Source organism: Fukomys damarensis, unplaced genomic scaffold (assembly GCF_012274545.1).
Source record: "Fukomys damarensis isolate Sample0158 unplaced genomic scaffold, DMR_v1.0_HiC HiC_scaffold_22, whole genome shotgun sequence".
NCBI lineage: Eukaryota > Metazoa > Chordata > Mammalia > Rodentia > Bathyergidae > Fukomys > Fukomys damarensis.
Window position 1 is genome coordinate 881627 of NW_022900934.1, and position 27155 is coordinate 908781.

General features: G+C 55.5%; 2 protein-coding genes across 28 annotated transcripts in view; both read right to left on the reverse strand.

Moving 5' to 3' along the window:
• Nucleotides 1-12618, reverse strand: part of Col20a1 (collagen type XX alpha 1 chain) — a 32716-nt gene extending 20098 nt beyond the window's left edge. For 8 of the 19 annotated variants that reach the window (XM_033766984.1, XM_033766981.1, XM_033766989.1 and 5 more), the window contains exons 1-9: nucleotides 12014-12616; nucleotides 9814-9952; nucleotides 8856-8932; nucleotides 6838-6945; nucleotides 2484-2627; nucleotides 2091-2261; nucleotides 1739-1870; nucleotides 810-968; nucleotides 313-432 (exon numbers count right to left, since the gene is read on the reverse strand). In XM_033766984.1, coding sequence (XP_033622875.1) covers nucleotides 313-432; nucleotides 810-968; nucleotides 1739-1870; nucleotides 2091-2261; nucleotides 2484-2627; nucleotides 6838-6945; nucleotides 8856-8922 — 901 coding nt within the window. In that variant the 5' untranslated portion in view covers nucleotides 8923-8932; nucleotides 9814-9952; nucleotides 12014-12616. Of the gene's footprint in view, nucleotides 1-312; nucleotides 433-809; nucleotides 969-1738; nucleotides 1871-2090; nucleotides 2262-2483; nucleotides 2628-6837; nucleotides 6946-7935; nucleotides 8933-9786; nucleotides 10037-12013 lie in introns of those variants that run through there. The other 11 variants (XR_004518431.1, XM_033766993.1, XM_033766991.1 and 8 more) reach the window with 8 other exon arrangements.
• A 3-nt stretch (nucleotides 12619-12621) lies between these two features.
• Nucleotides 12622-23964, reverse strand: Arfgap1 (ADP ribosylation factor GTPase activating protein 1). 9 transcript variants are annotated; one of them, XM_010637992.2, is made up of 13 exons: nucleotides 23869-23963; nucleotides 23339-23448; nucleotides 22881-23052; nucleotides 22234-22334; nucleotides 21442-21528; nucleotides 20806-20902; nucleotides 19100-19156; nucleotides 17993-18025; nucleotides 16923-16952; nucleotides 16121-16177; nucleotides 15378-15437; nucleotides 14643-14719; nucleotides 12622-14055 (listed from the first exon to the last, which is right to left on the reverse strand). In XM_010637992.2, the coding sequence occupies exons 1-13, from the start codon at nucleotides 23926-23928 to the stop codon at nucleotides 13713-13715; spliced, it is 1284 nt and encodes a 427-aa protein (XP_010636294.1). In that variant the 5' UTR covers nucleotides 23929-23963; the 3' UTR covers nucleotides 12622-13712. The 9 variants fall into 9 exon arrangements, with proteins under 9 accessions (XP_010636294.1, XP_010636298.1, XP_010636307.1 ...); XM_010637996.2 differs by lacking the exon at nucleotides 16923-16952; XM_010638005.2 differs by lacking the exon at nucleotides 15378-15437 and having other exon boundaries at nucleotides 14643-14713.
• Between the last annotated feature and the right edge of the window lie 3191 nt (nucleotides 23965-27155).

Below are 27155 nucleotides of genomic sequence, written 5' to 3' on the forward strand. Positions count from 1 at the left end.
GAAGCAGGGATGCTCCTCTACCCTCAGAAGGCACCTGTGACCTGCCAAGGCCACGCCCAGCCCCCTGGTGACACCTGAGGCTGGCAGCCCTGCTGGAGGAGCTGCTTGCTGTCAGCAAGACCCAGGCAGAAGCCTGTGCTTTCGTCGAAGACACACAGGGTCATTTTGCCCTCTGCGGAGCTTTTGTGGGGGCTCAGCATCCACGGACCTCATGAAGGTTTTCGGGGTGGCCAGGGGCATAAAGGAGGTTGAGCAGCAGGAAGGAGCAAGGCTTCTGAACAGCCAGACACTAGAAGGCAGGGGCACACGAACCTGTGAATGTGTTTCCTCCCTTGTAGCGAAGGCTGCGCACAGCGGCCAGCACCTCCTCCCTGGTGCGGAAGGAGTTCAGGTCCCACTCTGTCTGGGGGTCTCCACTGTACTGAGTCAGGCCTGGGGGAGGGGCCAGGCCTCTGGGCAGAGTCTCCAGGTCTGCAGCTCCCTCGGGACTGCACAGGGCCAGGACCACATCCTGGTAGCTGCCTCATCTATACACAGCGCCAGACAGCAGCTGTCCCCAGGGAGACACTCGCTTGCAGGGCCCAGAACTTCCTCAGAGAAGCCATGTACCTGGCCCCTGGAAGCCCCCTGGGAGCCTGCTGCTCCACCAGACCACGCCAGTGGCCCTGGCCGGGGCAGGGAAGTTGGTGCATCAGCTGCGTGACCCATTCAGACCCCACATGCTGGGTCAGCAGGCATCTTCCCATCTGGCTGGCTGCCAGTGCTCCCTGTCCCTTCCCTGAGGAAGGCTGACGAGGGGCAGTACTGACCTACTTGGACTTGATCTGGCCCGATCTCAAAGGGTGAGATGATGCTGGCCAGGAAGTCTTTGACCAGCTGGAAGTGGCTGTGGCCGATGCTCCAGGACCCGTCCACCAGGAAGACCATGTCAGTGGGCGTCGGGGGTGTGCAGCGGAACTGGGGTCCAGCTGGGCAGGCAAGGAGGTGGGGTGGGTGAGGCCCACGGCCTCCACAGAGCTCTGGGCCACTCTGGCCTGGCTGCAGCCCCAAAGGATCATCTCGCAGGAGTTGGTAGGAGGGGTCTGCTCTTCAGGGTGAGGGCCTCTGAGTACTTTGGGTCTCTCAGGCTTAGAAAATACCATATGGACTCTGACCAAGGCTCTCAGCCTCTCTGAGCCCTCCCAAAAGAGAGGTGATACCACGCTTGGTCAGGGGCTGCCTGCTTGCCAGGTCTGCCCCTCTCTGTGCACACAGCGCTGCCTCCCAGCCTGAGTTCTCACCCCACACGCTCAGACCCAGCGCCGCAGGGCTGCTGACTCAGGGGAGGAATCCACACCAAGACCATTCTAGGTAGATCTACTTGAGACGGGGAAGGGTTTGGGGGCCTCCTAACAGCTCCTGGCTGTAGCCTCACTGTCCTGATGGTCCTGGAACTCTTGAGACAAAGCACCCTCCCCGGCTGGCATTGCCAACACTGAGCACAGTACACGCCTGGCAGACCACGGCCAGCACAGGACAGTGCCTGGGCTCACAACTGAGCGAGAGGCCTAGCCCTGTCCTCTTGGCCCTGCACGGCACTGAACACAAGGCCCTCCTGAGAGGGTATGCTTGTGCCTAGGTCTGGAGGTGGCTCCTTCATCTCCCAGTCTGGTGGGGACTCAGCCCAATAGGGGAGGCAAAGTCATGGAAGACATGCGCCCACTGGGACCTGCCCCCAGGCAGCAGAGCAGCTCCTTACCTGGTGCCTCTCCACCTCTCGTGGGGGCCACAGTATGGCTCCTCCCTGTCAGGCCCGGGGTCAGCTGAGTGGGCTCACGTACCCCAGAGCCTCGGGGCTGCTCCGGCTGCTCCCGATCTGGGCTGGACACGCCTGGAGAGGGGAGAGAGAGCTGCCGCCTTGCACTGCCAGACCTAGGCTAGGGCTCCCAAGGGTGTCACAGACAACAGGGCCCAGTGCCCAGCGTAAGGGGATCCAGGGGCACAAAAGCAAGCTTCAGGTACACCTGGAGAGCACGAGTCACTGTGAGGACGACTTCCTGGCATGAGGAGCTCAGGGTACCACCTTCCCCCTCCCAGCAGCTCACTCTCACCCCTCTCCGATCCCCCAAGAGTGGGCGGCTGTTGGCTGGGGACAAAGGCGATTCTGGGCTCGGGGGTCTGCTTAGGGTCCGGGCCACCCACATGGAAGGGTGTGGGCATCAGGGCTGCCCCCATAGGCCTCTGGCCGTTCCTGCCCAGGGCATTACTCTTCAGATCCTTGACTGCAGAGAGAAGCACAGGCTGTCAGGGCAGGGTCTGAGGGCCAGGACACTAGCCCTTCCCAGGGGACATAGCTGGGGGCACCAGGGGGACCCTCACTCCAAGAGGTGGGCAGGAAATTAGACCCCGAGATGCAAGCTGCATCGGGAACCCAAGGGCCAGCTGCTGCCCAGAGGCGTTCCCTGGGACCCACCTGGGCCAGGAAGGGAGAGCAGAAGACTTACTCACAAACTCCCTCCGCACCAGCAGGATGGGCTCGGAGCCAGTGAGCTCAAATATCTGCAAGACGTAGCCCTTGGAGGGGCTCAGGCCCCCCACGGTGGCCTTGGGGGTCTTGGTGGTCAGCATCACTTCCTGCTCTGAGTCCCCTGGGGGTGGGTGGAGAGCTGTTGGGGCTGCAAGGTGGGCAGCATGCACATCCATGTGCACATACGTGTGCAGGGTGAGGAGTTTCAGGCCTCCCCCACATCCCCCACTGAGGCCAGAGGAGAGAAAAAGGACAAGGAACTGAGAAGAGGGATTTTGTCAAGAGAAAGAATCCCCTGGCAGGGAAATGTCCTTGATGACCTGCTCCTGGAGGAATCAACCATATGATGAGCATCCACATTCCCTACTCTGTGTCTCCGTCATCTACAGACAGACGTGGACTCTAGTAGCCACCAAATGACTCCAAAGAGGACTCAGTCGAGTGACTTTGAGTTAGAGCTGGGAGGCAGCAGTCAGACCACAGAGGCTGTAAGAGGTTCCTCCTCTGGGCTCAAGAGGGGGAGAGGGAAAGAGGAGACCATCCTTCACACCTGGAAGAAAGCAGGCCCTGGCCCCGGGCGGCAAACCGTCCCTGTGCCCTGCTCAGTGTGTGCTGGGGAGTGACACAGGCAGGAAGGACCCCAAGCTCTCTGACCAAGTGGTGGGGGTGACTAGTAGAAGCAGAACAGGTGAGACAGGTGATGGAACCTAGGACCAGCCCAGATGCCACGCATGCACATTTCAAAACATTCCCAACCTCAACACAGTCATTTACAGAAGCGGAAAAGAGCGTGATGGACCAGCCACACAGCTAATCAGAGGTAGAACCAGGATGCAGACCCAGGTCCACCCTTCACCTGACCTGATGATCCTTCCAGACTCAGTGAACTGTGTGAGTCACACTGACAGCTACAAAGAGGCGACCAGGCCATGAGGTGCTGCTCTAGGGAACAGTTCCTGCTGTTCCTGGTGACAGCGGAACTTAGCTTCACTTATCTTTGTCTTGTACCCTCCACTACGTAACTCAGCACAGTGCCATCCCTGGCCCGACACCAGACTCCGGGCCTCTCAGCCCCAGAACCATGAGCTTCCATCATTCAGTTTACCCAGGCTGGTACTGTTCAGTAGTGGCCGAAAACGGATTGCGCCTTGAGCCTACTCGCACAAATCTGTTTTTACAACCAGCCATGATAATAAAGGTGTTTTATGAAATTTAATATAGATACAGAGTGCACAAAAGGCAGGGAAGTGGAGGTGCAACATCTTAGGCGTCGGTGTTAAGGGCCCTCACATGCGTTACTTGTTCAGAAATCCACTAGGGTGGTCACTAGAAAAGGGTCAGTGAATATGCACCCGTCACTCTTACGGGGCACACGGACTCCTTATCCCACACACACACTGACAGATCTCAGCGTCTCACAAAAGGGGCAGCAGACAAAAGTACCCCTGCTGGGGACCGCAGGAGCTACCCAGCGCCACTGGCAGACTGCCAGCAGACACCGGAACTGAATCTGACCAAGCTTCTGGGATTCAACTGTGATCTGGGCAGGTATGGGGGAAAGGAGCAAGTTAAATGGCATCTTTAAAGCAGGAACATGCAAATCCTGTTTCTTCTGTAAATAAAGGTCAAGGGAAAGAGACAGGGGAAATTAGTTGCTAATGAAAAATTACTTGAGACACAGGAACCAAAGATGTGTGGACTCTTTCGGGATCCCAACCAGACCAGTCAATTATAAAAGATATTCATCAGACAAACCAGGCAATGTAAACACTACTAAACATTTAACAACAGTTCTGAAATAATTTGAGGGCACAGTAAGGGTACTGAGGTTATTTGTGAGTCTTTTATTTGAGAAACATACTGGTTATAGACAGAATTAGATGCCTGGGACTTGCTTTAAGATAACACAACATATGGACAGGGCCAGGAAGAGACACGAAGCCGTGTTAGCCATATGTTGATGACTGTTGACGCTAAATCTTTGTTGATGTGAGGCTTCCTTCTACAGTGCTGTCTTCTTCTGTATGTGTCTAAGTTTTTCCATAAAAGTCAGATCCGTAGAAGGCGAGAAAGGAGAAAACAGAAATTTATAATAAGTAGAACAGAAAGAAAACAAATAAGGAGATTGTAGATTTAAACTCAGACCAATGACTTTGCTAAACATAATTGGATAAAATGTTTCAATTAAAAGACAAAGATTTTCACAGTGGATAAAAGTAATGTCCAATTATATGCTGCTTAGAAAAGAGAAATGTTAAGAGCTTAAGAAGGGGGAAAGGTATTTAGTGCAAACAGTACCTGCTGGGGCAATGTTGGTCTCACAGAAGGTAGAAACCAAGGGAAAACGAGGGAAATGAGAGGGGCCCACTCCACAGCGAGAAGGTCCACATGCCACGAAGACACTGTGAAGAGTTCCTGCACAGCCACGAGTTTGAGGCCAGACCTTGTCTCAAAAAACAAAACAAAATGGCGGGGGGAAGGACTGAAAAATAATTTTAAAAAATCAATCTTTCAGTTAACAGCCAAACACACTAACTGATTGTGCCACAGAGATCTAACTAAAATCAACCTTAAAAACAGAAAGTTAGGGAGCCCGGGGATTTAGCTCAGTGGTTCTGGCAAGTGCCTTGCAAGTGCAAGGACCTGAGTTTGATCCCCAATACCAAAAAAAAAAAAAAAAAGAATAGAAAGTTAGGACCAGGGATTTAGTTCAGTAGTTCTGCTGCCTGCCTTGCAAGCACAAGGTCCCAAGTTCAATCCCCAGTATCCCAAACAAAGAAGAGAAAGAGTGGAAGGAAATAGAAGTGAAGAAATTAAATCAAAACAAAAGCAGTGAATGCCTTAACAAAGCCAAGGACTTTTATTAAAATAGATAAACCTCTAAATTGTCGACAGCAAAAACAGAATATTCAAATAACCAATAACAGGGTTGAAAGTGCACTAAAACCACCATGCTCTCGGACATTTAGATCAAAACAATATGAACAATTTATGCCAAGTCATTTGAACATTTAGATGAAATACAAATTCCTAGGAAAAACCAAGTTATCAAAACCAACAGAAACAACAGGAAATTGGAATACTCCTGTGTCTGTTAAAGACATTGACTCTACTCTCTAAAGCCACACACACACACAAACAACCAGGCTCAGAGGTCATCCCCAAGAATTCTCACACATCCAAGAAAGCAACGCTTCCAGCAAAGTCAGAGCCCTTCCTGCCTCCACGACAGTTACCAAGATTTAATGAGGACTTAAGAGAGTTACTCACCAATATTCCCTGTGAATGTAAGTACAGAAACCCTAGGCAAAATATCTGCAAATCAATTCCACACATATTTCAGAGGATGATAATGTGTCCACACTAGCAGCCGTATCACACGCAGGTGTTCTGTGGTCTGAGATGGGCTACTGAAGCCTCTTGGGTGAGTACCAGGGCTCTGCAGCCAGCCCATGAGTGTGCAGAGGCAGGCATGTGCAGAGAGCTGTGTGTGCAGAGCCCACACTTGTGCAGAGCCTGTGAGTGTGCAGTCATGTGTGTGCAGAGCCCGTATGCAGGTACACAGTCCAGAGCCCCTGTGCGTGCAGAGCCCAGAGCCTGCGTGTGTGCAGAGCTCAGGCCGCTCTGAAGCCCTGAGGCCCTGGCACTCCCAGGAGGAGGCACTGTTTCCTCACAGCGTCTGTCCTGAGCACCCTTTGCACATGCTGTGGGTCCACGGGCCCTCCGAAAGTGAGTCAGAGACAGGAGGAAGCACAGAGGCAGCAGACATCCCACTGCAGATAGCAGCTCCAAATCACTCCAAAGCACAATAGACACGACTCACAAATCATGGATGATGTGGGCCCTATGTCCACCACGCGATGAACAAAGGAAATGTGTTTATATACAGCGCAGGCTGATGCCATAAAGGACAAATCTGAATTGTGTAGGGAAATTAGGTGAAATAAATCAAGCCTAAATACCACATGGCTTTTCTTACATGAGAAACCCAAGCACAAGTAATTAAAGTGCAAAATAAAAGCTGGATAATGGGAAACAGAGAAATAGATCTTTTGCAAATGGAAAGGAGACCAAGAGAAAGCAGGGAGGGAGAGGAGGGAAAGGGATGAAAAGAATTAAAATATGTTACATACATGCGCTAACTTCCAAGAAAACGAGTGTAATTATTATGTATTGCAAATGTGTACCTATAAACATAAACTGAAAGAAAAAGGATAACAGAGCCACCCCCCGGCAGTGACGGCCTTGCCGCGGGCAGCGTCGGGAGCGGCTGGTCTCCGAGGCACCGTGAGCACCACACAGCGGGTTGGAGGTGGGCATGGGCCCCTTACCTGCTATGGGCTTCACCTGCACCAGGTAGCCGAGGCCGCCCCCCTGCGGTTCTCTCCACTTCATCTGCAGCCGGTCCTCGGGCAGCACAGCCAGCTTCAGGCGGCCACCTGGGTGAGGTGGCCACAGCCAGGGTGAGGCAGTCAGGGCTGACCCCCACCACCAGCAGACTCCTCCTCCTCCTAGCTAGCCGTGGGGATGCACGGGACCTGCCCTGTGCCCCAGTTTAGAGTCTGAGGAGGCCACAGCCCCCGGGAGGAGCAAGCCCACGCACACTGGAAACAGCCTCCTTGGGTCCTCGGTGACAGAGAGCCTGTTTGTCCCAGGGTGCCTCTTCCTCCGGGTGGTCAGCCTGAGGCTGCGCACAGCCAGCATCCTGAGCACCCCATGGGGTAGGAGGTACTGGGGCACAGTGCTTTTCCAGTCAGGATGCAGGAGGAGCAGCTGTGCCACTGCCAAAGGCACACTGCGCTGATTTCTCCCTGGGCTCTCAGGAAGAGGCTCCGACAGGAAACTGTGTGTGTGTACATGTGGAGGTTGTATGTGCATCGGTGTGTGTGTGCACTTTCGTGTGCAGCTATGCCAATGCGTGTGCAGCCTCAGCCCTTGTACTGGGGGGTGGGGGCTCTTGCTGTAGTGAGAAGCCAGATGGGAGGAGCAGGGCAAAGTGGGGGCCTACACCAACCTCTTGGGAGGCTTCCAGGCTCTGTAATAGGGGTGGCTATTTTTGGAAAATGGGGACAGACACGGGTCTCTTCTGGCCACCCCACTGCGGGCTGGGGCCCTGGGAGAGGGAGCAGAAAATGGGGGTGCTCCAGACAGACACAATGACCCATTCACAGCAGGAAGGAGCTGAGCAGTCTCCGGAAGGGGCCTTGCTGCTCTGTGGGCAACCCACTGAAAGGCAGGAATGCAAGGGGGGCCGGCGGGTGCTCTGAAGAGCCAGATGTGGGCAAGGACCCCACTCCTGCCCATGAAGAGCCTTCTGTTTCTGCACTCTGCTTCCAGCATGTTGGGGGCCTCTGATCACCACGAGTGGGGGCCTTGGGAAGGGCCCATTGGTGATGCCTGACCCTCCCCCTACTGCAGCCACACCTCACCTCACAGGGCCATCGGCCCACTCCAGCCCTTCTTGGAGGCTCCACAGACCCAGTGGGCAGCTGTGCATGGCGGCCCATAGCGTGCTGCACCCTGACCGGGAGTGGATACATTTGCCTCTGCCTGTTGTAGAATCAGTGTGACTCAGCTCAAATTGCCAATGGTGGCTTCTTTCTTTGTGAAATCTCAACCTGCCATCCCATTTCAGGTTATCCTGAGGCAAGGGGCCTGCCTCAGTGGCAGGCAGATGGGGACAGGCTGGAGACAGAGCAGCCTGCCGGGGCTCCAGGCCAGACCTAGGCCCAAGGCCCCAGGCTCTGAGGGCTGCGTGGTGGGAAGAGGCACTCTTCACCCAGGCAGCACCAGTCCTGGTGGTGACCCAGACACACAGATTCAGACAGGGATGAGATGCTACCAAGAACAAAACCCCCTCCGTGAAAGCCCAGGTATGCCAGAAAGGGCCACATATGCCTAGCCCAGGCAGCCAGGTCACAGCATGAACGGTGAGCCTCTCTCCCCTCCACAGAAAGACCCCTCACCAGGGTCCACCTGAGCACAGTTCCTCACCAGGGCGAAGTCTCAGCACAGATCTTCCCCGCCACAGAGCTGGGCAGCCCCACCCTGTGAGCGCAGGCAGCAGTGGCAAACAGGAGCCACGCTTTCCCTGCTCTGCTCTGCTCCAGATGGGAGAGGTGTCTGTGCAGTAACTGAGCACAACAGAAGGAAAGGCTGCAAGGCCAAGGGTCAGGCCAAAAGCTGTGGGAGGACTGCTCGGGAACCACCGCTCTCCCTCTGCCCCATCCCGTCTGCTGCTGTAGGCAGGCATCTAGTCCTCCGTGTTCTGGGCTACAAGGGAAGGCAAGAGCCCGGCAGAGGGCTCATCCTGTCGGGGGAGGGCACTGCCCCTGGACCCTTCTCTTACCTTGTCCCTGCCCATGTGCCAAGATGGCTCCCAGCCACAGCCAGAGGCAGAAGCGGAGGAGGTTCATGGTGCACAGCCTGTGGGAGGAGAGGCCGCAGCACCTGGTCAACCCCACCTGTGCTTCCCCTCTACCATGAAGCCAGAGCCCTTGCCCAAGGGCCTGCAGGCCTGGCAGGCAGTCTCTACAGATGCTGTGGTGGGAATGCTGGGGTCACAGCACTGCCCTCCAGTAGATGCACACAGCCAGGCCGTGGCATGAGCCTGGGCTCTTGCAAATCGGCCCAGCACAGGCGGCTGAAGCAGATGAGGTCCCAGCTCCATCCCCTACCACAGGTGCCACCTGCCCCATGCCCTTGGTGCTAAGCAGGGGGTGAGAACAGCCAAGGCCCACAGCGGAGTTTGCACAGCACCCTCAGGTCCTCGTCCAGCGTCCTGAATGCCTCAGACCCCAATCCCACCCATCTGGAGAGGACCCCTCCCCCTCCTGGGTGTGTGCCCAAGGGTGCCCCACCAGGGAGCCAGCCCTTCCCCAAGGGGGAGCCCACCCAGGTGGAAGGCTACTAGAAATGCAAGTCAAGGCCCTGTGCTGGCCCAGCAATGAGCGGCCATGGCCAGGAGACCCAGGCCTAGGAGGGCACATGGCTCAGCTACCTGGGCCAGCCAGAGGTGGCATGAGTCCCCTGCACCTCGATTCACTCTGAAGCCAGACACCTCCCCACTGAGGGCTGCTGTGGTGGCAGCTGTGAACACAAGCCCCTCTGCCAGACATCTACCCTGGCGTGTCACGATATGGGGTGCCAGGACCCCCGAGTCAGAGCACAGGGCAGCCCAGATCTCCCACTGCACCCTGGCCTGGCTCCTGCTGCCTTCACAGGATTCAGCTCCCAACGCAACCTCCACGCAAGGTCATGGCTGCGCTCAGACCACAGACCTGAGTGATTCCCCTGGGCCCGTCTACCTGGCCAAGACCGCGGACAGCCAGCTCCTCCAAGGACAGCACGCTCACTGCTGGGCCGGCCGTCTGGTCCCCCGGGTTGGTTCCTCCTCCCACGTCACCACCCGCTCAGGCCTGGCCCCTCCTCTCGCCTCCGCTGTGCCTGGGCATTTGAGGGTGGGAATCAGAGGCTCGAACAGGAAGGGCCCCATCACTTGGCAGGGGTTCTGCTGAAGGCAGCGGCCAAGAACCTTACCCTCGCTCCCAGAAGGCCTGTCCTCAAAGGGAGCCCACAGGGAAGCCATGGGGGTCAAAGGCCCCAAGATGCAGTGCTTGGCACTAGGGGTCTCAGTGTAGCATGAGCAGAGGGAGCAGCACCTCATCTGGCTGCACAGCCTTTACGTCCCCTGCCATACGTCCCCAGGACCCCAAATCTGTTCCCAGGTTCAGGCCCCTCCCACACTCCCCACTGGGCTGGCTGGGGGCTACTGTCCCAACCCAGCCAGCTGAGTCCCCAACCCTCCACAGGCCCCACCTAGGCCTGCCCTGGCTACACCCCACTGTTTCTGGACTCATACCCACAAAGTCCCTCCAGCCAGTGCTGGCACCGCCTTGACCCCAGCCTCACTGAGGAGCCTAGCAGGGCTGGGGCAGTACAAGCCCACCCCCCACCAGACCTCCCTATTGGTTGCCTTGGGGACAGAGACCCGTCTCATGTCCTGGCCATGTCCATGGAAACAGCAGCTGCTGTGGTCCCAGATGTCCCCTAGGGACGGGACACTGCTACTGACTGTCCTTGCTGGGAGACACCTGCAAGGTCCGTGTGGCCCCTGGAGCCCAGGCCCAGGACAACTATGGGAGAGCACAGCCAGCCTCAGCGCCTGCTTCTGACACCCCACAGGAGCAACTGCCCCTGGCCCAGCCTTGTGTTCTGTCTGGCAGTCACTGGGGACATGTGCAGCCAAGGCTCACAGGCACCTGGAGACGTGTACACACACACCCACACGGGAGCTGGAATCAGTGTCCTCCTGGGCACCACGGGCCTACGCAGCTGTCCTGTGCCTTCCACCCTGACCCTGCTGTGGAATCACCCTCAAAGTCCCTGCAGTGCTCAAACCACTTAACAGAGCCAGGTGTGGTGGGGCCCACCTGTGATTCCAATACTCTGAGGGCTGAGGTGGAGGACTGCAGGTTCAAGCTCAGCCCGGGCAACCTGGTGACTTAGCAAGACCAACTCAAAAAGGGCTGGGAAACCAGCTCAGTACAAAGGCCTGGGGTTCAACCCTCAGTACTACACACGTGCACACACAGACAAAACCACTCAGGAGTGCTAGGGTTCAGGCAGGGCACGTGAGCTATCCAGGTCTTACAATGGGAGGCGACTGAGAGGGCTGCAGGAGAGGCTGCCCATGCCCACATGGCGAGGGCCCAGCCCTTGGCAGGGTCAGGACAGAGCAGGGCTGTCCCCCATCAACCGCCTGAACCCCTATCCCAACATGCCCAGAAGCCCACTCCATTTTCCCACTGGGCCACCCCTGCGGCACAGGTGATGGTCACTGGAAGAGGTGACTGGTCAGCAGGAACCACACAGGCCAGAGAGTGGCGAGGTCTACCAGACAGATGTTGGGAATCCAAGTCTTAGAAAAGATCATGAAGGGCAGGGCTGGCCTTGAAGAGCCCACTGGGCAGTGCCTTGGACAAGGGAGCAGGGACAACTGCAGAGTCTGGCTTGAGAGCTGGACACCTCCTGGGGGCCCAGTGGGTGGTCAGCCAGCTCCCAGGAGCTACAGAGGGGTTTGCTGCCCACCCTCCTCCCTTCCACCCACTTGGCCAGGGGGACTCAGGGAGGGACCATGAACCAACCAGACCACAGAGGGCCTGGGCATCTGCATCTTTATCAACCCAACCCAGGATGACCTGGAGGCTGTGAGGACACCTGGCCCAGACCTCCACGGGGTCTCTCCTGACTAAGGTCACCTGTTCTCAGTACCCTTCCTGCCACTACCCCAGGTGGGGTCTAAAGCATCTTTGGAGCAGCCCTCTCGCCCATGCCCCTGATGTGGCCAGGAGCTGCTGCCTGCCTGCCTGTGGAGGCCCCTGGACACCTCCTGTGACCCTAAGAATCCAGCTCAGAGTGCATGTTGGGCCTCCCAAGGGGGTGGGGGACAGCGGGCCCTTCCTTGGGGCCCTGTGCCAGCTGGCTAAAGCAGCAAGGATGCCTCACCCATGGCCCAGGAGTGCCTGCCATGCCCTCTGCTGGTCCTTGTCTGCTCACATCCATACAGGAAGTAGACCTCCAGTTCTCCAGATGACCTGTGTGTCCTCCCCTGGGCTTTAAAAGGATGCTGTGTGGCTGCGCTCCATGTACAGGACTCAGAACTCAGCGGTGCTCGGGTGCACCCTCCTGGGCCCCACCAGTGGAGCAAACCTCAAGCACAATGCCTTACTGCACATGTGGAAGCTGAAGTGTCCGGCACTGTGTGCCGTCCACGCGGGGCGGCTCCCACCCCTCTCCAGCATCCAGCTAGCGAAGGGGCTGTGTCCACACCAGCGCAGGCCCCTCTCGTGCTTCTTCAGTGACCTCCAGCGACTCCTTTCACCCTGGCTCTAACCCGGCCTTGCTGGACTGAGGTCCAGGAGCCACCCTCCCGAGACCCGGCCGCTATGGGGTAAGGGGCAGAGATCCCGGGAGGATCCAGGCCCGAGGCACGCCCCATCTGCAGGCAGCAGGGCCCCTGTGCAGCACGAATGCGGGGCTGCAGCGGTGCTGAGGAACACAGCAGGGGAGGAGCGAGCTCGGCGCACACAAATCACACAGGAGCTCAAGGTGCATGCACTGCTGGTCACACTGAGGGCACACAGGGGTGGGTGCAGGGGGGGGGGTCCCACCACACCCTCTGGCTATGCTGCAGCAGCACTGACATCGGATCCTGGGGGGCAGTCAGGCCAAAGGTGCTGGTGTCACAGGCGGTGGCATCTGCAGAACACCAGTGTCCACAGTCCGGGGAGCCCAAGCTGCACGTGCTTCACGGGGCCAACGCAGGGCTCCGCATGGGGTGAGACCCAAGTGTCAGGTGTGGGAAGATGAGGTGGGTGTGGGGGACAGGGTCACAGTGCGGATCTGCCTGCACCTGATGCTCCCACCACTCAGGCTGAAAGGAGGCCCGGCCACCGCAGGCCTGACGTACAACTGCAGGCTGGGGCAGCAGCCCTGGGGAGGCTACCCCGGGTCCCGAGGTGCCCAGGAGGCGGACACAGCAAGGCCGTCCTCGGCCCACTCTGCCCCGCGTCTTCATCTCTGACAGGGCAGAGTTTGAGTGCTGAGACCAGCTCTGCATCAGGAAGCCAGAGCCACGGGGCTGTGGGCTTCCCGTGGAGGCTCATCCCGTGGGGTCTGGACAGGGCAACCCAGACGGCCAGGTCACGATGAGCTTCACAGCACAGGCCACGGAGAAGGCCCCCGGAGAGGGTCTGACGGCAGTGCAAGCTCCAGTACTGCTTCCAGCAAGTCCGTCTCTAAGACTCCAGGCATTTTCTTTCAAAAGAAAAAACTAGCCCGATTCTTTAGTTAAAAACACATTTCAACAAAGACAGACGTCCGGTACGGCCAAGGGCCCAGCCCTGAGCCAGGCCACCTCCTGCAGCAGCAGACCTCTGCCCTCAGCGGTGTCCTGCCCTGAGAACGGATGAGTCCGGAAGGCTGCTGGGGACTCTGGGGCCCAGGTACGGTTCACCCCACGTGGCCTGGGAAAGCGCTGCTTGCACTGGGACCCTGCGCTGGCAGGCGGTGCCACCTCGAGTCCCGCCTGAGCGCTGTCCTGGCACTGCAGTCACTTTGCTTCTCTTGCTTGGGTCACACAGGAGGAACAACGAGGGCAAAGTGCAAACAGCAGCCCCACAGGGCTGGGCCGGCGCGGCGGGCCCTACCAGTTCTGGTTGTCCCAGCCCTCGTCAACTGCTGTGGACGGTGCTGCCTTCTTGGGGGCCTTGGCCCTGGCCTCCCCGCTGGGGGCTGGGGCCTCCCAGCCCTCCCAGCCATCGCTGTTGCTGTTCTTGTTGTTGGAGGCGGAGCCCGAGCCCCACAGGTCCCAGCTGTCCGAGCTCCTCCTCCCTGTCGAGGCGTCTGCGCAGGTCCAGCTGTCACTGCTTGGAGACTTGGTCCTGGCGGGCTCAGTGCTCCCAAAGGTCTCCCAGAAGCTCTGGTCTATGGTGTTGTTCTGGAAGTTGTTCCCGCGACTGTTCTGGTAGCTCTGGCCCTCGACGGGCCTTTTTACAGAGAGGGATGCAAGGGATGTCACGAACAACGCACTCACGCTGGCACGGTGCCCAGGACATCCAGCCCATCCAGCATGCTCAAGTGTCAGGGGCACGGAGACCACCATTCCACGAGCCCAGCCCACCCCTGGGAGCCCACACCCCAAAGCGTGGCCACTGCCCCCAGCAGCTTCATCATGCTTTGCACCTGAACAGGTGCCCGGCCCTGCCAGGCGCTCCTCAGCCACCCTCTTGGCACCACACTCCCCACCACGCGGGAAGTGCTTCTGTCACCCTGTAGCAGGGGAAACCCAGCCTCAGCGAGGCTCTGTCGAGGGCCTAGGGCACGACAGGGCTCACCAGCAAGGACTCAGGCAGTCTCCTGCCATCGGGCCCTCTCCATCGTCACCGAACAGCATGTGAGGGAGGGACAGTGTGGCCTTCTGCCCATTAGCAGGGGCCGTGGGGGCCCATGGAGGGGAAGCAGGTACACCAGGGAGGCCAACATGCACGACTCCCATGGAAAGGCGGGACACGCTGGAGCCACAAGAGGGGACAGGGTAGCATGAGGGACCCAGGGCCCTGGGGGACATGCATACCTGTCTGATGGCTCGTCTGCTTTCCCAGAGAAGAAGGTGGTGACATCCCGCCATCCCTTACTGCCGACCCCCTGGACCTGGAAGGAGATAAGAAAGGCTAGGCCATACCCCTCACCAAGGCACAGCAGCTCTGACCCAACACTGACATACGGTCCTGCAGAGATCCGGCCGCCATTAAGAGTGACACAGGTGCAGAGAGCAGTACCACAGCAGCGCTCCGCGATGTGCAAGGCGCCCTGCTGCTTGGCTTCCTGGAAACGGTTGCCCCTCTTTCCTCAGGGTTCACCCTGAACGATTATCTGCTGCCCCAGTGGGGACAAGGCTGCCTAGAGAATACGAGGCCGAGTGGTGGTCTCAGACCATCAGGAAATGCGGCACAGCCTTGTCATCATGTGGACAGAAGGTCCCCAACGGGCTAGCCCTCCCAGGACACTGCACCAACCCAAACAGGCTCTGCCCAGAGACCAGCACAGCACTTACCTCGAGGAGCCCCAAAGGCAGCGAGCAAGCAGAGGAAGGAGGAGCGACAGGTTAGTGGCTGACACTTCCCCGCAGCCAAGCTGTTTGCATATTCCTCAAGCCCTTGGCCCCCTGGACAGCGGCCACTGTCACACTGGCCAAGGCCCGTGAGACACAAGCTCCCTGGGCACCTTCTGCAGTCAGTGCCCAGCCACAGGGCTGGAATATGGAGACTGGCTCTGGCTGCACCCGCACGGCAGGCAGAACCTGCCCTACCTTGGATGCCAACTGAGAGACCCCACTGGACACATCCTCAAAAATCCTTCCCTCCTTCACCTGTGCAGATTGAAAGGGCACTGTTAGGGTTTTAAAGCTTCAGAGAACAGAGACCTCAAAAGTGAAATCTGCTAAAACAACCGCCAGGGAGGTGCCTGTCACATTAAATCCGCAAAAAGATCTAGTGAGCCAGGCCTCGTAGCACACGCCTGTAATCCCAGCACTCTGGGAAGTTGAGGCAGGAGGATATTGAGTCTGAGTCCAGCCTGGGCAACTTAGCAACCTAGTGAGACCCTGACTCAAATGTAAAAAAAAAGGGCTGGGGATGTAGCTCAATGTGAAGGCCCTGGGTTCTGTTTCCAGTGCCACAAATAATGATGATGATCTGTGATCTCAGTGGTGATTCTGGCACTGCGGGACCTCACTGCTATCGGACCCTGAGCTCCTCAGAGGTGTCTCCTGCCTGGGTCAGGCTCCCTGGCTGGCTCAGCTGCCTCCTGTGAAGGGGGCACCCCAAATCTGCCTGAGGACAGACTGCTGGGCATGCGGTAGGGGGAAGGGGCAGCAGGGAGAGCCGGTGGGACACGGCAAGGACACAGCAGCTGCCCTGGCCAGGAGGCAGGGCGGAGCTGGGTCTTGCTGACACAGGGCGGAGTCGTACAAAGCCCCTGGCACATGTCTGCTCCCCAGAAACCAGGGGCCTGGGGGACACAATGCCTCTCAGCTGCTGGTGCTGCCCATACCTTCTCCTGCGCAGGCTTGAGGACATTCTCGTTCAGGCTGTGGCCCAACTCTGAAGCCTGTGGGAAGGGACGCTATGTGAGGCCTGGGGCAGCAATGTTCACCACAGGACATGGTCAGCAGGGCCAGCACAAGATTTGCCATAATGGGAAGGCAGCAGGATGTGGTGCACACAGGAAGTGGGTCATGGGGTCACAGGAGGGAAACAGACGACAGGAGGAAGTGGGAGGTCCTCACGAGGAAGGGCCTGCGGCCTGAAGGCAGCTGCTCCACAGCCCAACCTCCAGCTTGGCCTCGGAACCCGCTGGCTCAGACAGGCCCAAGAGGACAGCAGGGTCAACAGCGACCCCTCGTGGCTGCAGGTGCCTCTCTCTCCTTGGTGGAACAGGCAGAGTCCCACCTGGAGGACAGGGGCACAGAGGCCTGGGCAGAGGGCAGAGAAGACCCAGCCTCTTCTGGTGCACCACGGGGTAGGCACAACCACAAGGCCTCAAGGCACCTGGGATGCAGCGTGTTCTCAAGGAAAGGAAAAGCAGAGGGAAAGACCGTCAGGGGAAGGATTCTGTAATGCAGGAAGGACAGTCCCCAGCAGGGTGAAATTCTCCTGGGTTGCTGCTTTGAGGTAATTAAACCATAAAATCGGAACCCTGCCAGGCACCCATTTCCTAGGATTCCACCTAGCCTGGCCCGTGGCTCTGGTCTCAGGAGGAGCTGCAGGCAGACGGCAGGCAGACGGGGCAGGATGGAGGGAAGCACGTGCTCAGCAGATGCGGGCAGCATGCACCAGCAGACTCGGGGCTTTACCGGCTCTGGCTGCTGCTTGTAACCCCAAAACTTGACCCAGACAGCATGGAGGGTTAGCAGAGAGAGAGCAAGGTGGTAGGAGCAGGATTTAGCAACACCCAGGAAACACCTGCACGCACCCTTTGGCTGAACCCTTGCTGATGGCGTCACAGATGAGCGTCACCAGACCTGCAGGTGGCCTGCTCCAAACTTACTTAGTTCCAGGACTGTGAGTGTGACCTGGGCCTGCCAGGGCTCCGGGACCAACCAGGGAAGGGTCCCCAGAGTGGGCCGTAGAGGTGCACAGGGCGAGAAAAGCCCTCAGAGGCGTGAGGGCCCCCTGGGAAGTGGTGCTGCCCTGCAGGGCGAAGGGGCCGCATGGGAGCTGCCCTTCCTTGCTCAGGGCATGAGGGCAGACCCTAAAGACCCACCACGGCATGGTGGGCACAACCCTGACCGGAGTCCTGTGCACCTCATGGTGATGCTGGGGGCACACCAGCTTTTGAGGAAAAAAGCAGCATCAAGACTGTAGACTGTTACAGCATCCAAAAGAACGAGCCCCCACCTTCCTGCAAAGCCGCGGTCCACCTCCTGTGGATGCAGCCTGAGGCCAGGCGGCTGTGCACCAGACAGTCCAGCTCTGTCCCAAGCCTGGCCAGCTGCACTGCAGCCTCAGCCTATACTGGCTGCCAGAGAACAGGGAGGCCCTACCCAGGGGCAGCCTCCTGCTGGGCACTACGGTGGCCAGGTAGACACGTGAACACAGGCGCCTTGGCCCTCTGCACGGGGACCTACAGGTCCCCAGAAAATGGCCTGGGGAGCTCCCAACACTCCATGTGACAGCACAGACGCACAAGGGTTTTAAAACACATCAGGCAAAAGCTTCTCTCCTGCTGGGCATGTTGTTGCACACCTGTAACTCCAGCACTCTGGGAGGCTGAGGCAGCTGGATGACAAGTGCAAGCCCAGCCTGGGCAACTTAAGATTCTGCCTTAAATTTAAAAAACTATTCACACTGGGGATACAGCTCAGTGTGAAAGCCCTGTGTTAAACCCTGGTACCAGAGTGAGGAAAATGCTTCTCTTTTTTACCTTTTGACTCGCTTGGGATCCAAACTTTGTAGCCTAAAAGGAAAAACAAAGCATTTTACTCAACAGTCTTAATGCTGACCACTAGGCTCCATTTCTGCAGAGCTGGGATGCTCTCCCGATGGCCACCCATACTGACAGTGCTAGCCTGACAACAGTGCCAAGGTGCCCAGACAGCTGTGGCAAGACCTGGTTTAGCATAAATGCCAGCTCAGGCACTGCTGGGGGTACGGGGCACGCCTGAGCCACACCAAGGCTGAGGGAAATCAGAGCCGGCTCCACCCTCTGGTCTGGGTGCTGGGCCTCTCTGCCACCCCAGCGCGGTCTTCAGTGGGCCTTCCCACCACCCTGGCCCTGCTCTACCCTGGTGTGGGTGGCAGTTCAGTGCCTAGCAAATGCAGGCACACTGCTGCCCGGCACAACACTTGCTAACACCCGCACTTAAGGACAAAGGCCTGGTGACAGGTACCCGGGGACATCCCAGTGCCTCAGCCCTTGTACAAAGGAGAAAACAGCAGCTCCAGCAGGTCACCACTGCAGTATGTGGCAAAGCAGTAAGAGTCAATCCAGGGCTTCCAGCTGGCTTTGGGTCACTGGACCAAGACACCTCTGTCCCTGCTCCTCTCAGCAACACGGCCGCATGGCCCAGCCAGGGCCAGCTCCTTGTCTGGTACTATGTTGGTTGAAGCCTGCTTCTTCCCCTCCAGTGCTTGTCAGATCACTGCTGGGGGCAGACACTTTTCCTGTACACCATCATCTGTCCCAATACAATCTCCAAGTCCTTCCTTCATTTCAAGCAAAGGCCAGAAAGAAAACACAGCCTACCCAACAGTATTCTAAAGACCCAGAGGTACCCACAGCTTACTCAACGGTGAGGTCAGAGGTTTGGGGATCAATTGGGTCAAGTCTGTCCCCCACAGAGGGGCAGGTTCTACTTCTGCAGGGTGGTCATCCCTGACAGAAACACTGGGGCCACAACAAGAACTCCTGGGTCATCCTGTGGTGGCCAAGGCCTCTGCTGGGGAAGTGAGAGCCCCTGGGACCCCTTAGTACCTCCGTCTTCCACAGCCCAAGCCAGCAGCAGCCAGCACGCCTCACGAGGTTACTTACACCTTCCTTAGCTGCAGAGGCAAACTTGCTTGCTCCAGTGGTAAAACTGCTCCAGCCCTGGGGAGGCAACAGAGGAACCACGTCTGGCTATGCCCATACTATGCTTGCCCACCTTAGCAGCCAGAGGGTTCCACAGAGAGCACCTCACTCAGCTCTGCAGCTCCTGCCACTAGTGAGGGAGTGGGGTGCCTGGAATCACCTGCTCGTCACCCTTACCTTGACAGCTGTAGGGCTCAGCATGTGCGGGGACCCGGGATCACAAGGGGAACTAGCCACATCACAGGGAGGGCTCTGGGTGCCCAGGCTGTGTGCTGAGGTCTAGCCCGTTCCCTCTGCCACCTCCCCCACCTCCCAGAAGAGCAGACAGTGGGCTCACAGGGTCACAGCCTGCATGTGAGCTCAAGGTTGTTTTTTCCTATGCCTTCCAAAGGAAACTGATTTGGATTTAGTGGAACTGGGGACCGAGCCCTGGCATTCTTCCACTAAAGCTAAAATCCCAGTGGACTCAAACCCTTTTTAATGTTTTGTTTTTTCAGGCAGGGTCTCACTATGCAGTTCAGGCTGGCCTTGAACTATGGAGCTGCCTCAGCGTCCTGTGTGCTGGGATGACAGGTGTGCACCACCACACCCAGCACATGATTTTAAAAACACTTTTAACCCTTTTTTTAAAGACAGGGTCTTGATAAATTGCTCAAGTTGGCCTCAAACTTGCAATCCTCTTGCTTCAGCCTCACAAGGAGCTGAGATTATGGGCATGTGCCACAGCGAAAGGCAGGAAAAAAAAGACGGTTTAAAAAAATGGCTTCTCTCATATGAGAAACCCAAACTATAAATACAGAATAAAATAAAAGACAGATAAGGGGAGGGAGATCTTTTTCAAATGGGAAAGGAAACAGGAGATGGAGGGAGGGAAGAGAGGGAAAGGGGATAGAAAAAAAAACGGAAGAAAACATTGGAAACAGCTTTTGCAAATGGGAAAGAAACCAGGAGCTGGAAGGATCGGGGACAGACTGGAGGGGTAGGGGATGACAAAGGAATTAAAATGTGTTATATCCATGGACCAGCTCCCCATAATAAATGTAATCATTTTATACTACAAACACGTACTAAAACAAAAATGTTTAAAAATCTGAGTTGCAATAAAAGGAAATTTTGATGTAAGTTTGCTTTAAAAAATTATATAAAAGGGAGAAAAAAAAAGAATAGTTGACAAAATGTATTACTCTAGTCAACAGCTGGCTCGAGATGTCACACCCTGAACATCCACCCTTGAATTTCCAGGTGCCCCAAGACATGGAGTGGGCATGAGAACAGCCAGACCCCACAAGCTGCCACTTCCACCAGTGCCTATTAAGCTTCTGAGCCCTGCTTCTGCACCCGAGCCTCCCTCCTGGGTCAGCCACGTAACACAGGTACCCGGGGAGGCTGGGCCCGTGGCCTGCAGTGCTACTAGGCTCCACAGGAGACTGTCAGCTCTTCGAAGGAATGGACCTTGCTACATTCAGAATAGGTATTTTGTAATATATTTGGGATCTAAATAATTTAAACCGTATTTTTTAAAGGAAATTCCATAGAGGATAAGGGAGAGGGGCCTCCAACCAGACCCACTAGGGCAGGGCACAGCGGGCTGTCCACGCTGCCCAGCACTGGGCAGCCCCTTCAGCTTATCTGCTGCAGGCATCACTGTGCAGGGCCTGGAGTCCTACCGAGTACAGGGATGACATGGCATTGTTAAGGAAGTCGTCTTCTCTCTTCTGAGGTGGCACCGTGTTCCCAAACCCCACGTAGCGATTCTCCTGGGCCCTGAAAGGACAGGCAGGCAGAAGCCACTGGCCTGAATTCTCCAGTCCCGAACGGCCCAGGCCCTGGCCTCCCACCTCCCAGACATGCCAGCCCCACACAGCACGTGCTGCTCCTGACAGCAACTTGTACACAAGTTAGGGGCCTGCACGTGAAAAGGTCCCTCCTGCCACACTACCTGGGGGGCCCCAGAAAGACCCAAAACTTTACAACCAGGGTTTCTGGAAGAAACACTGAAATAATTTAATCTGATGTCTTTAGGGATAAAAATTCATTCATGGACCAGGTATATTACAGGAAGAAAATATTTAATTTTTTTCTCTAAGTATTACGTTTCCTCTACATTTAAGACTCCCAATTCAAACCCTGGCTGACCAGGGCCTGCCACATGGTGCTCTGCTCATACCACCCAGACTCTGTCCAGAAAGGGTGGGCCCAGCCACCCAGAAGGAAGCAGTCCTATCCCAGCCGACTAACCCTTCAGGGTGGCCTGCCCAAGATGCTGCACACACCTGCAGTGCTGCCTGCTTCCTAGGCCTTACCCTTGATAGGAGCCAAGGTCGTCATTCAGCCAGTCTTCGAAAGCCTTGTCGGCAGAGGCAGTCACATTCTGTGTCTGGCCAGAGGGTCTGAAATGGAGAGACAAAGGGCAGGAGGCAGAGAGCTTACAGCCCAGAAGGAGGCCCCAGAAATGCCTACTGGAATCACGTGTCTGAGGGCAAGGGCCCTTCCCATTAACCTGGAAGGCATCACTGTCAGGCAGGGCTCAGCTCTGCCCCACAGGATGCTGAGGCCCAGCTGCTGAAATCACAGTGAGGCCAGCCTCACAGCTCTGAAAAGCAGCAGACAGTGTGCTACACACAGGCTGGGAAAAGCAGGGAGGGCCCCGAGTCAGGAAACAAGCTGACCACCAGCAGTGCCAGGGCCTCGTGACAGGTCCCGCAAGAAGACACGGTCATGCTGGGGAGGATGCTGGCATCCAGGGTACATGGTGAGCCCCCACATCGGACAGTTCCTACAGTGGGACCAGCGATGCATCCACTGCGGGGACTGCAGGATGATGGGCAGCTATCCACATCCCCAGCCTGTTACCATTCCTATGGCTCATGACACACCTGGAAGGAGACGTGCCAAGCCAGCCTGGGCAGGGGGAGAAACGTTCTCTAAACACCTGTCTGTTTCAGCAACTTTTAAAGGTGACTTTGGGTATAGCTCTCAGCTGGAAAAGTTTTCATGACAGTGGAGGCAACAAGCTTCTGTAGGGGTCCTGAGCTACAGCTAAGCTCAGGGTCAGCCAAGAACAGTGCTAAGGCCTGACCAGCAGAGGTAACTACCGGTGGGCAGCAGACGCCAGGATCTTGGGTTGAGGTGGAGTCCAGTTCTGTGCAGGTGATGACTCCAGAGACCATTCTCTGCCTTCAGCCAGAGTGGCCACCTGACAAGGGGACAGGAGAAGTAGGAGTGCACATGCTGTCTCCTCAGGCACACAACGCACGTGCCAGCACCACCACCAGCATAGCCCCTGGGCCTCAGCAGCTGCATTGCAGGTTTATGTACCAACTGTAGGCGCTGAGGCCTTGCCTCATGGCAACTGTGAGGGGTGGCTGTGTGGGTAAGCTCCAAATCAGTGTAGCTCAAACGTCAAATGCACACATATGCATTTATTTGGCCCCAAAACAACAGGCTTCCCAATTTCTCAGAGGCACTGCAGCCAAAATATACGAGAGGCATTATAATTACAGTTCCCTTTCTCCAGTTAATTATGGGGCATGTGGTTCCTCTTCAGGCAGGAAGAGCTTGCTCTGGATGAGGCAAGGGTCACATGTCTTTGTTTATACCTTAACTGTGCATAGCCTCAACAGGTTAAGTCTCAACTGACAGAAGAAACTTAACCCTCAGAGCCAATGAAGCTACATTCTAGCCACCGTGAATAGGTGGCACAGCCGGGACACCACAGAAAGCACTCCACGCCTGTCTTTACCTTATCCCTAAAGAGTGCTGCGGCTTTGCTATTGTACTTGTCCTGCAGGGACCAGCATGGATCATAATCCTCCTGTGACTCCAGGAACTCTCGGAACTTAGCATTCCCACCAGCCTTCATCTTCTCAAGCTCGATGTCCTTCCACTTGTCCATTGTAACAGAGCGCACAAAGCTAAAAAACAGAGAAGAAATCTGGTTACCAAGTCCCAGGCAGATGCAGCAGCCTCCCTGCCATGGGTGGGTTGTGAACTAGATACCGCTGTTTCTTGCGGTAAGACAGAAGCCAAAAAGAGGCTAAAGGAGGCTGGGTAGCCAGCAGCTGACAAGCCTGGCCACAGTGGCAGAGTGGGAGCTACCCAGCAGGGTGGTCAGACAGCACTTTGGGTGGCAGGTGCCCACTGTGACATAGAGCTGGGTTAGATGTGGGATCCACGAGGACTCAGCAGCAGGACACTGACCTGAGATGCACCCCAAGCCCACGGTGTTTCCCAGAGCACTCCAGGCAGATCCAGATGCCATAAGTCACGCTGACCCACTGAGGGTTGAATGCACCACACTCAAAACAAACCTGCAAAACGGACCCCATGCAACTCATCAGGTGCCTCAGGGCAGAGCCTGACCCCAAAGACCCAAAAGGTGTCTCCAGAAGGGTGCAGAGGAAGGGCAAACAGCACATGCAAGCCCTGAGAGAGCCAGCACCAGGAAGCACAACAGGGCTTCTTGGGCGGCCAAAGGGAAGTGGGGTCTGGGTGAAGCCTGGAAACTGGTATGGAGGAACAGCCCCCAGTTATAAAGCATTCTCAAGAAGGATGAAGCAGATCATTCTCAGTGTGACCTGAGCACCTCAGTAGGAACTGCTCCCTACGGCTGCATCAGTGAGCGCCAGAGCAGCAGGCTGCTGCCCGTGACTGGTCAGTTCCATGGACCAGCTTGGTGGGGGTGGGGGGTCCCCAGGCCTACACAAAACACGCCCCAAGTGTATACTCACATTGTTCTCATCCTGCACTCTGACTTCTTTAAGTACTTTCCTGGTCCTTGGGCTGGCCATAATGCTGAACAAGAGGAAAACAAACTCTTAAGCTTACAAATGGATTATTTTACAAGTAAATAAATGGACAGTTCGAAAACACTAAGAGTGGTAACTCAGAACTTCCAGAGGAGTCCCTTGGAAGGCACCGTGTAATGCTGCCTCCTGTAAGTAGCACCTCCTCCTCTCCACCCTCTGTGATGCTCCCAGGCCATAACAGGGCAGTGCTTAGGAATACCAAGAAAAAACTCATGGCATCCATTCTCCTTAAGTACTGAGTACCACCAAGATTCCATGGTATACGAAAAGTCCCTTGGGCCGGGGATGGAGCTCAGCAGCACCATGCCTGCCTTGTAAGTGCAAGGTTCTGAGTTCGATCCCCAATACCAAAAAAAAAAAAGTTCTCTTTTAATGGTGAACCTCCTAGCAAGATGTGGTCTTTACAAAACACGCACAAATTGGTTGTTAAATGTGATTCCAGCTGAGAGGGAAATATGACAGGGAGCCCAGGTCCCTAGGGACCCCAGCTTATGAGGTAGGGCAAGGAGGTGTCCCTGACTGATGGTATGAAAAGGCCAGCCTGCTGAAGGGTCTGCAGGTAGGTTCCCAGTGGGGCCACCCTGAGGTCTGGAAATAAGAGATAATGAGGTCACAGCAGGACAAAGACAGTGGCCCACAGACCACCAGGTCCCAGGAACACTGGTGGGGGCAGCAGCAACGAGGCTCAAGCTGAAGAGAAGAGCTATTCATTTCTTTACAGAACCTGTAGTTTTAGAAATGATCAACTTTAACAGATGACCCATTTAATTCACAACCAGGAAAATCAAAGCTAGAGAAAGAGGTTAGTACCAACAGCAGCGTCAGACATAATTTAATTTCACGAGTTATACAAGGGCCAGCACCCATGGGCCTGGGGTGCAGGCAGGTCCTGGACCTCAGGTCACTGCTGCCCTGCCAATCCCTGGCTGAGGGTGTCACCTCTCCAGAACGCATCCACCTCCCAAATGGACATATGTGCTGCTCCCTCCAATTCACAGAGCAGCACACGCATGGAAAACACACAAGCACTCTGTCAGAGATGGAAGCTACATATAGCTGCGATGCTACTTTCAGTGTTGTTTCCTTGCTACTTCGCTGCTGTACTGAAGACAATTACTTAGATTGGCTTTTCCATTCACAATCAGGTGGGGCTTACTGTGAAGTGCAACTTGAAAAAATTTCAGAAAACCCTGTTTTCTGTATTATTACTATTATTGCAGTACTGGAAATTGAGCCCAAGGCCTTTTCACTGAGCTACACCCTCTATCCTTAGTTTTAATTTTGAGGCAGGTTCTCACTAACTTACTAAGTTGCTTAAGCTGGGCTCGAACTTGTGATCTTCCTGTCTCCACCTCCCAGAATGCCATGATTACAGACATGTGCCACTATGCCTGGCCATTTTTAATTTTTTTTTTTTTTTTTTTTTTTTTTGTACCAGGGATCAAACTCAGGACCTTGCACTTGCAAGGCAAACACAATGCCACTGAGTAAAATCCCTGTCCCATTTCAAATCTTAAGACAGCAAAAATAAGTTACTCACCGAGGGGAATGCTGATTCTTCAAACACAAAACCTTCTGTAAGTCCCTGCCTCTTCACAGTCACTAGGGTCCATTTTTAAGCTATCTTAAATTAGTAAATACTTGTTTTCCATACTTCAGTGAAACAAAATCGAAAGTTCATCCTTCTGCTCCATAATTCTTTGTGCCAGGACAGTGCCCTGAAACCACAGATACCTGAATGCTTATTCCTGCGTGCAGGAGTCAGACCTAGGTTGACTCACTCAGGCGAAATGCTATAATCACACTAAGTGTCTACTTATACACAGCACTGAAGTTGAACATGGGATAAACGCAGGCACAGAGATACCATGGTGGGTCTAAACACATTCTTTTCATAGCAGCCACCTGAGGGCCTATGAGACTCTGATGTAGGGGGACAGCAGGCAGAGACCAGAGCAGGTCTCTCACTCAGCAGGACAGCTCCATGACATTCAGGTATTCACAACTTGGTCAAATAAGTCAAGACATGGTGAAAGTGCTCTGAATTTTCTAAGTGTGTGAAATATCCACAGAATTACTGGTGAGAGGAAAAAGTGCAAAAAGTAAATGACTTGGTTTAGAGCTACATGAACTCTCCTGTGTGACTAATCTTGGGTGTCTAAATGCCTTTAGTTACATGAAATGTTAAGTTTCATAACATGAAAACAAACGCCTCCTAATCTCAGGAGCATAAATAGGATGAACCACATTAATTCACTTTTACTAAGTTCAAAAAGCCACTTGTCAGACTACGTAACATTTGGTTTTCAAATTGGGACGTTCTAGGGCAAGGGATTTAGCTCAGCGGTTCCGCCGCCACCCGCTTTGCAAGCACAAGGACCCAAGTTTGATCCCCAGTACCAACCAACAAACAAACAAAAAACTGCTAGGTCAAATTGGGACCTTCTCAACCTCTGAGATCAAAAGGGACATTTCAGGACATTGCTTAGTCCTAGGGCTATATAACACGTAGTCTTCCTCAGAACTGTCCAAGGCACTCAAAGAACCCACGACTAGGAACAACCTTTCCTCGTCCTAAAGAATAGATATTTTTGCGTGACTTTGAAAGGGATGATACTGTCCCAGAAACGGATGCCAAAGCAAACCTAACAGCTACCTTATCCTCTGGACCACAGTTAGGATCCCACTCTGCTGCCATCATTAACAGGGCATGGCAGGAATATGAGACCTAAGATAAATAAGCAGAATTACTAGAATTGGTAGCTTGGAGTTGTTTCACAGGGCAGACAAGGCGCATAGCTCTAAACACAACTAAACTGAAAAAAGTATCAAGAGCCTCGTCTCTATGTCTTTCCCTTCCTTTCCCAAAACAATCAGCCACGTCAAAGGGAGAAAGGAAAACGAGAAAGCAAGCTGAGACTAGCGAGACTCTGGGCAGATTCTTTTCTTCCGAGGGTTGGAAGCCGGTGAGACTCCCCCGGGATCTAGTGGGGCTGAGGCAGGCCGCGTCTGTGTCCGCAAGAACTCTGGAAGAGGCTGATGGGGAAGACGAACTAATGGGCGACTCCAACCGACCCCGAGAGGGACGGCAAGAACGAGAAGCGAAAGAGCCTGGTGCTCGCGGGGGCACTGGCGAAGGGCGGCGGAAGCGGCCAGGTCCTGGGGGCGCGGGGCATCGTCGAGGAGCCTAGGCGTCAGGCAGCGTCGGG

Coding starts and splice junctions, on each gene's coding strand:
- Arfgap1 (XM_010637992.2), bottom strand. CDS start 23,928: ATGGCCAGCCCAAGGACCAGGAAAGTACTTAAAGAAGTCAGAGTGCAG. Junction 21,529..22,233: donor CTGGCGTCTGCTGCCCACCG/GTAGTTACCTCT, acceptor TCTCCATTTCAG/ACCCTCTGGCCAGACACAGA. Junction 15,438..16,120: donor TCAAGCCTGCGCAGGAGAAG/GTATGGGCAGCA, acceptor CAATCTGCACAG/GTGAAGGAGGGAAGGATTTT.